Source organism: Erpetoichthys calabaricus, chromosome 3 (genome assembly GCF_900747795.2).
Source record: "Erpetoichthys calabaricus chromosome 3, fErpCal1.3, whole genome shotgun sequence".
NCBI classification, from domain to species: Eukaryota; Metazoa; Chordata; class Cladistia; order Polypteriformes; family Polypteridae; genus Erpetoichthys; species Erpetoichthys calabaricus.
Window position 1 is genome coordinate 79,043,767 of NC_041396.2, and position 12,650 is coordinate 79,056,416.

Here is a 12,650-nt window from a genome sequence, read left to right on the forward strand (position 1 = left end):
TTCTATAGGAGGGTGACAATGAGTTAAATTCCAGTGGATGTTTTTCAAATGTTGACAAGCAATAAGCAAAAGGAATCACTGAAAACCACAGAAAACAAAAACAGCAAAAAAAAAAAACCAGTACGAGGAAAGTTCGAAGAAAGAGATTTTTCTGTTTGGGGATCATTGTGCAAACGTGCACAACTGAGCTGCGACCACAGATCTAACTGCTCTGTGGATGATTCGTTCAAGCATTTCAAGGTCACTTCGTTGTAATGAAAGCATCTGTTGAATGTACTTCGTAGTAACGTGATTTCTATAGACTCATGTCATATAGGGAAACTGTCGGGACCATAAAAATACTTTGTTGTAATACTCTCTCACCTCAGTCTCTCTCCTCTCTCTGCACCGCTGCAAAGCCCCGCCCACCAAGCGTTCTGAAAAGTCTGAGTGAGTCGCCGTTGCCGGCAATTCTCTCGCGGCCCAGCTGTCAGACGGCTGCGGACCCGTAGTGGGCCACGGACCGGGGGTTGGGGACCCCTGGCTTAAAAGATGCATATGAAACTGCAGCCTTCAAACAAAAGTGACAGTTGAAAATAAACCCCTTCTCCAAAATTGATTCTCTGCACATATATGATCAATGATAATATGAAACTAGACATATTTTACACTGACTGTAATGCACATATGAAACTCTGATAGAAGTAAATGTCACATTGTAATGATCTTTATGTCATACTCACTATAATTATGTGTTTAGATTTTTAAAAATTTTGCAAAACTTATTTTTGAGTGTCAGAAAACTCCTAGGTTGACAAATTTAACTCTAATTTAATATTTAATTAAACTGAGTTTCCTACCTTTACAAATGCAGCAAAAATCAATACAGGAGACCTAAATGTTTTTTTATCACTCCTCCATGCTTTAAGCATTATTTGTAAAACTAATGGCTAAATAAAAAGAAGACTGTGTGCAACACCATGTGTTGCCTGAAGTAGCTAAACATAAAAATGCTTTTTAAAATGTAACCTTTAAGCCATTATAATAATAAAATTAGAATTCCAAAAAGGAAGACCGTTTTTGTTTGCTGTGATGGATGCCTAACAGTTTTAGATAAAGCAAAAAGCGTTTTACAATGAAATGTCAGGTTTTGCCTAAGAATAACTGTTCTCAGATATGTTCAAGCTATATTTGAATACTGACATTCAATCTGTTGAATTATACACACACACAATCCACTGGTATCTACCTCCTCCCTTTATACAGATGACATCACGTATGATAATGTTACTTTTGTAGAAAGAGCAGGTGAACCTAATGAACTGGACAGTGGGGGGCAAGTATCAATATTATCAAACACATTTGGTTTGTATTTAGAGTAAGCAACTTATTGCTAATTAATTGTGAAGGTAAAAATGATAGTAAAATTTTTTTGAGTAAATTGGAAACATTTGTTTTTGACAGATTCCCAAGAGTGTGGAAACCCTGCTGTGAAACCAAGAAGATGTTTTGGTCGCATTGTGGGAGGTTGCATTTCAAATCCACACTCATGGCCTTGGCAAGCCAGTCTGCGTACAAGGTAAAACACATTAAAAAGTTCCAGCTTCATATACAGTTGGTCTTACAATGGGATCTTAGAATCTCATCTTGATTTTACCAGTATTTTATTATCTTCTCATTCTCATGTTCACATTTAGTCATAAATAAGCGTGTGCATTGCTTAAAAAGCTGTATGCCAGCTCAGGCAAAAAAGAACTGCAAAGTTTTACTCCCAAGATCATTTTTCCTAACAGTTCCCACACAATTTCTGTTGCCCACAGCTTCTTAAGAACATTCTCCCATTTTCTCTCCTTTTGTATTTAACATCTGAAATACAGCTATTGCAGGACTACAAAAAACTTTTTCTGAGAAGCACTTTAGTTTAATTGTATACTTCAATGTCCAATTTGCTCTGGATTTGTGAATTACCATATTTCCACATTGCTCTTTTTTAGTGTCATGCTGTTTTCGTCTATAAAATATGCAGGAAAAGTATGATTCTTATTTTTAGTTTAATTTATGCCTGTATAGTGCTCTTCATAGTAGATAAGGTCAGAGTTTCTATGCTCCATTTGGCTTCTTGACAGCCAGTGCTGTCAAGGCATGCCTTCACTGTCACTTGATTGAAACTCTCACACTTTGTTGTGTCTGGATATTTTTTATTTAAGTTTATTTTTTCCTTGTTTGTTAATGACAGCTGATATTAAAGGTTTAATCACTACAGGAAGAATTTAACTTTTCAGATATGAGACAAACAGAGCACCAAATTTTCAAGTCATGCCATCTTTGTTGTGGATATAAAAACGAGGCCAGAAAGCTTAATATACATCATTAGTAAATTAATGAAAACAATTGTTAAAAAATTGAGGATCGCATGTCACGAACAAGTATATCAGCAAATAATCAGCATGTGCTCAGATGCTAGAATTCTATTCTATTCGATTATTTTGGATAAGGATTTTGACAAGGTATCACATGAAAGGTTTATGATCAAGTGAACTAAAAGAAGTGGAAATTCAAGATGCAGTTTGCAGATGGATGTACGAAAGGTGAAGGGGCAGACAATGTAGAATCTGCTGTATTATTAGAGAGGAATCCAGACAACATACAGTCTGTTCAATAAAAGCAAATTATTAACTACATCCTTACTAGTGCCTGTTACTTCTGTGAGATTATTAACTTCATAAGTATAAACTTCAGAAAAACTTAAGTGCAGTGTATTTGCTTCAAAAACATAGGTTCAAAGCATCTTCTTCCTTTACCATTCCTTATACTCTTCACCTCTTTCTTTTACTACTAAACTATTGAAAGAATCTCATTGGGTCAATTATTTGTCTTTTCTGAATCATTTCTCTACAAGTGGCCTTTATCTCATCTCTCCTCGAATTATACAGCCTTTTTTTCCATTGTAATTTCTCATTTACCTCCTTATTGATCCAGTACAGAGTTCTCTTTAATTTTTTACTGCTTATAAATTTTGGAATAAACTTATTCTAAAACACTTTCAAACCTGCCCTACCTCTTTTTAGCTCTCTTCGCACTTGAAGGCCTATTTATCTTATTTGGTCTTTGCCACATTTAGTCAAAGTCCTACTAAAATTCAACTTAATTGTTTTTGTTTTTGAATATGTACTCTACCTAAATGCAGTGAAATGTATTATATAATAATCCCTAAATCCTAATGGTTCAAGCACATATATTCCCTGACTCCTATTGTAATTATTACAGAACACTAAATCGAGACAGGTTTCCCTCTGCATTAGTGTTTTAACATACTGTATTAAAAACAGTTATTGATTACATCCAAAAACATCTGCTCCTTTGCTCTGCTATTTGTAAGACTAACCTAGTTAATATTTGAGCAATTAAATTCCCTCATAACTCCCATGACTATAGCATACCTGCTTGACTTTTTAATATTATTTAAAATGTGTATATTGGAAATACTGCCTGCATTAAGAAGCTTATAACAAACTTCTAATGATTTCTAATTAAAATCCACACATCCTCACTAAGCTATGGCTTAAGAACTGACAGTCTTCCCTTACATATGTCATTTGCTCCAGAATGAACAATGACGACTGATCTAGACCCACTCCAGTCAAAAGTCTGTCTACCCATCCAGTTAGGTTTCTTACCTGTGCACCCAAAAGGCAATGCACTGTATGAGATTCTCTGTCCTTGAAGCAAGCCGGCATCTCAGTCCCTCTAATGATTGCATCCTCCATTATTACTACTTGTCTTTTTCAGAGGACACCATCCAGTTCCACAAGGTCCTGAAACTGGTTAAAAACCTCAGACTCTTGGGTTGATGCCCCTGGACATTATTCACCTCTTGCCTTGACTTAGCGTCATGCAGAACATGCATTGTATTGGCCTCATGATTCTTTTTTTTGCATTTTAATTAAGCCCTTTTAAAATAAATCTAAAATAATTTATGAGTTTAACAAACCTAATAGCTTCTCTAAACCTATGTATTTCTCTCACGGCCACACATTCAGCTTGCTACTGACCACTTTGAGCCGCCAGCTGAAAGTGTTTTTTATCTTAGACTTTCCTTACACCTGTCTGTTTCACTAATGATTCAACCATACCTTTCTTTCTAACCTAATACAGCTATCAATACTACAACTGCTTAATTCCCCTTCTTTTTTGCTTGTGCTTTTACCTCACCTTCTTCCTAGCACCAATGCTCATTGTCCTTCTGTGATGTATTGTAGTTATCTGGTATACCTTTATGTCTTTCCTTACTGTGAAAGCCAGCATTTACAAAGCTGGCTAATTACAGTATTTACTTACTATCCTACTGTTGACTCAACTGTGCTTTACTCTTTGTTTTGTTCTCTTATTAAAAACAAAAAACAATGACTATGAAAATCAACTTACCCAATGCTTTTATTTCAGTTTTCACATCCATTTCTGTGGAGGAACTCTGATTGACCCACAATGGATTCTCACTGCTGCTCATTGCTTGGAAAGGTAAGCTTACCCAAGGAAATCTATACCATGGGTAACATAGATCATCATAGACATTATCATAGATATATATGGAGTTCATCTCTAATGTTTACCTCAATGGAAAACGATAAGTGGATAAAGCCATATTTCAGATAAATCATCTCTTCAGAAGAGAGGTAGTCCCTGTATTTATTACATATTGAAGCAGCCCATCCATTCTACAGATAAGCTCCTACTGCCTTAATTTTACAAATGGAAATTAACCAAATTATTTACTAGTCCACTGCCTGTTTTGTTACCCATAACCTTCATTTCAGTGCCTGTTTAAGGCTTACTCGTTTTTTTCAGGTGAAAATTTATTACTGTTTCATTCTGTTGTTTACAGATCCACAAGACCATCTGCATACAAAGTGTATCTTGGCATACAAACTGAAAAAGCATTGGAGGACACTAAGCAGGTGTTTGATGTTGAGAAACTGGTTTTGGGGCCAAATGGAGTAGATATTGCTTTAATTAAATTATCCAGGTAAACCTCAGGTTTGATGTTTTCAGCTCTGTTGACACCTTGAAATGACAAAAGATCAGCTAAACAATTTTATTTCAGACCTGCTATCATCAACAAAGCAGTCTTGCCAGCCTGCTTGCCGAAGAAGGACTATATGGTACCAACGGGGACAGAATGTTACGTAACTGGCTGGGGTGAAACAAAAGGTATGTGAATGTGGTCTTCCCTGGATGACAGACATGGATGTTTGAGGTAGTTTCTCTTCTGACAACGTTATTTTACATTTATTTAATTTATCTTTTGATTTACCTTATTTACTCTTGTATTTAAATATTTAAAGACTCCCCATAGCCCAGAGCACATAATATCTTCAAAGCATGCAGCACATGAACTAATGAAACTAAAGGGAGAAATGATTTCACTTGACCATTCATAAACAAAAGTATTGTCTAAAGCAAATCCTGAGAAGATATTAACAATATCTGATTAGAATGATGAAATCATAGTAGAAATGGTGTGAGCAATGCATGTCACCACAACTATAGTTTTAGAGCCTGACTAGTAGTCTCGTATCATTTCCACATTTTTCAGTCTCTACTGTACAGTCTATGTATTGTCTACACCCTTTACTTCCTGGACATACAGTAAAACATAGAAAACTACATAATTTGATATACAATATAATGTAGAGCATACACATTTTCTGATTGGGGTGATTCAGTAATTTAAAGAGGAAATAATGAGACAATAGGATTTGGTTAAGGCTAATTTGTCATCACATGGCACTTAACTAGTTGGCACAGAAGCAATGCAGGATTCATGCAGCAGAATCTTAAGTACCTGTGTACTTAAGACAAGTGATTACACAGAGAGTAAAGTGAGTATGATGACCATCCAACTGAATGAAGTTAAAAATATGGTAACATTACATTTAGTAAGAAAAACTTGTATTTATTAAAATTGTAGTTGAAATAAAAGTCTAAGAATTATTAGATTCCTTGGGAAAAAGAAGATGGAAATCCAGTTAAACTCTTATTGGAGTTCTTAAATAAGCTCCTTGAAAAAGCTATTAAGAAAACGTTAAAGATGAAAGAGCACCAGGCAATGCTTGCCAAGAGTTTTCATTGTAGTGGTTTTTCTAGATGTATTAGAATGAAAACGTGGTTTTCTGTACCAGGGAAAAAGGCATGCTGCATTATCATGGAAATTTACCTATACTTTAATACAGCTGCTTTACAGCGCTCCACATGTACAGCTTTACCAGCATGTGTACAGCTTGACTTACTCTCATGGTACAAGCAGATCAAATGGTTGTCTTCAGACCTGAGCTACACATGTGTCTCTCACCAAAGCAAGGTGCAGAATTTGCTGTGCTGTTTTTTTTAAAATTCCTCTTTCCTTAGCCACTAAACCCTGTGGGAATGTGGCAATCACCCACACCAGGTACTCTTGATACTACACCTTAAGTAAATTATCATGGAAGTCTTGTGTTTGTAATTTTGCTTCATCTACAATACACCTACTGTCAACTTTGTTGTTTGTTTGAGTGTTAGGTATCTCTTATTTATAGGGCCCCACATGGATAGCTGCTTCAAGCAAAGAGGCTTACTAGTTCAGCATTAGCAGACCACATGGTTGTCTTCAGACCTGAGCTACACCTGTGCCAGTCACTAAAGCTGGTGTTTGTTCACCGTGCTATTCCCTATTGAAGGTGTATTGTGTCTACCATTTGCTTAGATTGATGTCTATACATTGCATTTAACTAAGGTGTTTTTTTTTTAACTTCTCCTTTTAGGTACTGGTGGTGACGGTTTCCTTAAAGAAACAGGATTCCCAGTTATTGAGAATAAAGTATGCAATCGGCCAGAATATCTTGCAGGTCGTGTGAAGTCTTATGAAATGTGTGCTGGGACCATTGAAGGTGGTACTGACAGTTGCCAGGTAACAAATAATAGTAAATTCATTTTCTTCTTTCGGCTGCTTCCATTAGGGGTTGCCACAGTGGATCATCTTCTTCCATATCTTTCTGTCCTCTGCATCTTGTTCTGTTACACCCATCACCTGCATGTCCTCTCTCGCCACATCCATAAACCTTCGCTTAGGCCTTCCTCTTTTCCTCTTTCCTGGCAGCTCTATCTTTAATATCCTTCTCCCAATATACCCTGCATCTCTCCTCTGCACATGTCCAAACCAACGCAATCTCGCCTCTCTGACTCCAACTTGAGCTGACCCTCTAATGTACTCATTTCTAATCCTGTCGATCCTCATTACACCCAGTGCAAATCTTAGCATCTTTAACTCTGCTACACCCAGCTCCATCTCCTGCTTTCTGATCAGTGTCACTGTCTCCAATCCATATAACTTAGCTGGTCTCACTATTGTCCTGTAGACCTTCCCTTTCAGTCTTGCTGATACCTGTCTGTCACAAATTACTCCTGACACTCTTCTCCACCCATTCCACACTGCCTGCACTCTCTTTTTCACCTCTCTTCCACAATCCCTGTTACTCTGTACTGTTGATCCCAAGTATTTAAACTCATCCACCTTCGCCAACTCTACTCCCTGCATCCTCACCATTCCACTGACTTCCCTCTCATTTACACACATGTATTATGTCTTGTTCCTACTGACCTTAATTCCTCTCCTCTGTAGAGCATATATCCACCTCTCCAGGGTCTCCTCAACCTGCTCCCTTCTATCACTACAGATCACAATGTCATCAGCAAACATCATAGTCCTCGGGGACTCCTGTCTAATCTCGTCTGTCAACCTGTCCATCACCATTGCAAATAAGAAAGGGCTCAGAGCCGATCCCTGATGTAATCCCACTTCCACCTTGAATGCATCCGTCACTCATGCCGCAGACCTCACCAAAGTCACACTTCCCTCGTACATATCCTGTACCACTCTTATATACTTCTCTGCCACTCCCGACTTCCTCATACAAAACCACAACTCCTCTCGAGGCACCCTGTTATATGCTTTCTCCAGGTCCAAAACGGCACAATGCAACTCCTTCTGGGCTTCTCTATACTTCTCCATCAACACACTCAGAGCAAACATTGCATCTGTGGTGCTTTTTCTTGGCATGAAACCACACTGCTGCTCACTAATCTAATTACCTCCCTTCTTAACCAAGCTTCCACTACTCTTTCCCATAACTTCATGCTGTGGCTTATCAATTTTATCCCCCTGTAGTTACTACAGTTCTTCACATCCCCCTTATTCTTAAATATCGTTACCATTACACTTCTTCTCCACTCCTCAGGCATCCTATCACTTTCCAAGATTCCTTTACACAATCTGCTTAAAAACTCTACTGCCATCTCTCCTAAACACCTCCATGCTTCCACAGGTATATCATCTGGACCAATGGCTTTTCCATTCTTTATCCTTTTCATAGCTGTCCTTACTTCCTCCTTGCTAATCCATTGCACTTCCTGATTCACTATCTCCACATCATCTAACCTCTTCTCTCTCTTGTTCTCTTGATTCATCAGCCTCTCAAAGTACTCTTTCCATTTGCTCAACACACTCTCCTCGCTTGTGAGTACGTTTCCATCTTTATCCTTTATCACCCTAACCTGCTGCACATCTTTCCCAGCTCAGTCCCTGTGTCTTTTCTTCAGCTTTCGCCATCTTTCTCTTCACCTTGCACCTTATCTCTTTGTACTCTTGTCTACTTTCTGCATCTCTCTGACTATCCAACTTCTTCTTTGACATCCTCTTCCTCTGTATACTCTCCTGTACTTCCCCATTCCACCACCAGGTTTCATTTTCCTCCTTCCTCTGTCCAGATGTCACGCCAAGCACCTTTCTTGTTGTCACCCTTACTACATCTGCTGTAGTTTCCCAACTGTCTGGTAACTCTTTATTACAACCCAGTGCCTGTCTCACCTTCTCCCTAAACTCAACCTTGCAGTCTTTCTTTTTCAATTTCCACCATTTGATCCTTGGCTCAGCCATCACTCTCTTCCTCTTTTTGATCTCCAACATCATCCTACGGACCACCATCCTGTGCTGCTTAACTACATTTTCCCCTGCCACCACTTTGCAGTCTTCAATCTCCTTCAGATTGACTCTGTGTGCATCTTCCTTCACTCCTGTACGTAACCCTATGTTCCGCCCTCTACTTAAAATACGTATTCACCACTGCCATGCCAATCCTTTTGGCAAAATCCACTACCCTCTGACCTTCTTCATTCCTCTCCTTGACACCATACCTACCCATCCCCTCCTTGTCTCCTCTGTTCCCTTCACCAACATGTCCATTGAAATCCACTCCAATCACCACTTTCTGTCCCTTGGGTACATTGTTCATCACTTCATCAAACTCACTCCAAAAATCTTCTTTCTCATCCATTGCACACCCAACTTGCGGGGCATATGCACTAACAACATTCATTGTCACACCTCCAATTTCCAGCTTCATAATCATTACTCTGTCTGACACTCTTTTCACCTCCAAAACACTCTTGACATACTGTTCCTTCAGAATAACACCTACTCCATTTCTCCTCCTATCCACACCATGATAGAACAATTTGAATCTACCTCCGATCCACCTGACCTTACTCCCCTTCCATTTAGTCTCTTGCACGCACAATATATCAACATTCCTTCTCTCCATCATATCTGCTAACTCTCTCCCCTTACCAGTCATACTGCCAACATTCAAAGTTCCTACCCTCAGTTCCACTCTCTTTACCTTCCTCCTCTCCTCCTGCCTCCGGACACGTCTCCCCCCTCTTCTTCTCCTTCTTCTTTGGCCAACAGTAGCCCAATTTCCACCAGTACCCTGTTGGCTAACAGTACTGGTGGCGGTCGTTGTTAACCCAGGGCTTGACCAATCCGGAATGGAAATTTGTATTGTTGTCCGCATATTGATTTGGCAAAATTTTAACACTGGATGCCCTTCCTGACGTAACCCTCCACATTTATCCGGGCTTGGGACCGGCACGAAGAAACACACTGGTTTGTGCATCCCCTATGGCTAGGTTAACAAATAATAGTAAAGTATACTATTACAAAATTCTGATTAAGCCCTACTTGAACCTGTGCCAAGCAAAATAAAAAAAAAACTATACTCACATCAGCTTTTATATGTCCACTTTGCACTGCTGCTTTTTGTGGTTGGTCTCAGCTGGTGTGCTGCGATATTGGCAGTTTATCCTGGGTTCAGGAATTATTAATCAAAGTTTATTATAAAAGTAAGAGAGGCAGCAAGGTGGCTCAAAATACACAAGAATAGGTTAAAATCTTTCTCTGTCATAGCCTGTATTAGCAGATGCTCATTTTTGTGCATGCTCCAGCCATTCACAATTCCAAACAGCATGATACATTCAAACACATAGATTAGGTTGAATGTCAATTCTAACTAAAAGTGTGAATGAGCATGGTTGTTTATGTGAGCTCTGGCTCCTCTTGATCCTGCAAAAATAAGCTACAGCATGTTCAGTGGATATACTTATAATTAAAGTGATGAATTAGTTCTGTCATTTTTGTGGTAATATACCGTTTATTGTATGTATGCTTTGTCTTTAAAATGAGTAAATAACGAGCATTCCCCAGAGAGTGCTGTACATTTTTTTCTGTTTTAAATGTAATATGTTGGTGAACATGTCTCTTTCTCTTGGTATTAATGATTTCCTTTTTAACTATTCCTCTTCTGTGCTCATACGTCATATGGTAAGGCCTGCTTTTCTGTTTTTTACAGAACTGCAATTTCTGTAGTAAAATCTTTTTATCTCACTTATGTTTATAATGGCTTCTCAATTTTTGGTACTCAAGTACAATGCATTATCCACTGTATACAAGTACAATTTTAAATCAACTCCATTACTTCTTATTGATCTCTGCATCAATACTGGAAGTAAACTATAGTGTAAATTTTAATGGTATTTATATTAATAGTTTATTATAAGAAGGATACTCAAAGGGAAACATCTTGTCTTCATACTTTTTTTAACATTCCAGTTACAGCAACATCTGATATCCAATTAGTCAGACTTTTATCACACTTGCATTTTATAGCCAAGTAAAGTGGTGAGTAAAGAGAGTGAATTAATTACTGAGGAAGATCACCAAGGTCATTATGACAAGAATTTAGTAGTGTGTAAAGATATATTTCAATCATGAACAACATTTAACTGTATTTTTTAAAGCTTGTAACTCTTTTAACATTATTTATTTATCTTTTCTCCTTAGGGTGACAGCGGTGGTCCACTGGTTTGCAACATGAACACTGCCTTTGTTCTTCAGGGAGTGACATCCTGGGGCATAGGCTGCGCAAATGCCATGAAGCCAGGAGTCTATGTGCGAGTATCTAACTTTGTTGACTGGATTGATGCAACCATTAAAAAGAACTAGCAAAAAAGTAGCTTAAAATTCAAGGATGCAAGTCCAAGGCCCTAATTACATTATAAATTGTACATTGTAAATAAGGTCCATTTTGTTTAAGAGCACCATTGAAAGAGTCACAGAGACCTTGGCAGTAACTTCCATGGTGTTGTTGTCCCTTCTTGTTTTTCTTTTTGAAGTAGAAAGGCCTTTCTGTGTAGAAATGTGTCTTTTTCCAGACACAAATTACTGGAATGTTTTTTTACTTATTTAGTTATGGTGAGCATCTGAAATGTAAAACAAAAGCAAACAAAAAGAGGACCCACACATAATAAATAAAGAGGCAGATAAAATGACTATAAACTAAAAATCAAACAAAGCACAAGAAACTGGAAATTGATTAAGCAAAGAAATATTGTCCTACTTATTGTTAATACATAGCTGTTAATATTGTTGCCATGTTTGACTATGTTTCTGTGTTCAGTATGTTATCATACAAATTAATTGATTTCAGTGACTCTTTTTGCACTACATATACAGCACACATTTTTATCTTTAATGAAAATAGTAAAATTTTCATTACATTTTTGAGGCCACAATCTGTTTTATATCAACCATTTAGTTCTTTGGACCTCTCAATGAATAAAGACATACTAAGAAATAAGCTGTTAAATGTTATAATTTATTTATTAATTATGTAAGTTTTTATCAGGTAATTTGTCACTTGTGTAATACATATTGTTAGGTTTGTTATTAGGTCATAGTAAGCAAGACAGAATCAAATTTAAAGGATCAGACAGCAGAATATTCAGAGCTAACTAGGACTTGTAGTCTGTGAAATGACTTGCTAAAATGTTCACCCAAAACCAGAAGCAGAGACCAAAGTGGATTTCACAGGTGGTATGGCAAATCAATGATGTCACCAAAATAATAGGATATATATGCCAAAATAATAATTCTGCCAAAAATTTTTAAAAATGAGTTCCCAAGCGAACCTAGCAAATTTCTTAAGCTCCAGTCTGGTTTCAAAAGAAATTCTTAATGAAATTTAGCCAGCAATCAGGACCAGCCTTGGCTGCAGATTTCAGTAAATTTTGTTGCAGCATTTGATGATGTTTTCTAGATCATGTGTCAAAAAATCTTAAGTTACCAAACCTAACAAAGTAAGTTTCAAAGGATTACCTTATCTGATGGAAATATCAATAGCATATGTGTTAAACCGGGAAAGCACCATGGTGCAGTGCCTCGTAACAAGGGGACCAGAGTTTAACTCTTGGGTGCACCCTGCATGGAGTTTGCATGTTTTCTCTGTGACTCTGTGGGTTTCCAC

The 12,650-nt window shown here is 37.7% G+C and overlaps 1 protein-coding gene across 1 annotated transcript in view; it reads left to right on the forward strand.

The window, feature by feature from the left end:
- The window catches only part of plg (plasminogen), a 63,498-nt gene extending 51,514 nt beyond the window's left edge, over positions 1–11,984 (forward strand). Inside the window, exons 14-19 of the mRNA XM_028796960.2 lie at positions 1,444–1,558; positions 4,423–4,497; positions 4,862–5,002; positions 5,081–5,187; positions 6,777–6,922; positions 11,189–11,984. Of these exons, the coding sequence (XP_028652793.1) occupies positions 1,444–1,558; positions 4,423–4,497; positions 4,862–5,002; positions 5,081–5,187; positions 6,777–6,922; positions 11,189–11,350 (746 nt within the window). The 3' untranslated portion in view covers positions 11,351–11,984. The remainder of the gene's footprint in view (positions 1–1,443; positions 1,559–4,422; positions 4,498–4,861; positions 5,003–5,080; positions 5,188–6,776; positions 6,923–11,188) is intronic.
- The last annotated feature ends 666 nt before the right edge of the window (positions 11,985–12,650 follow it).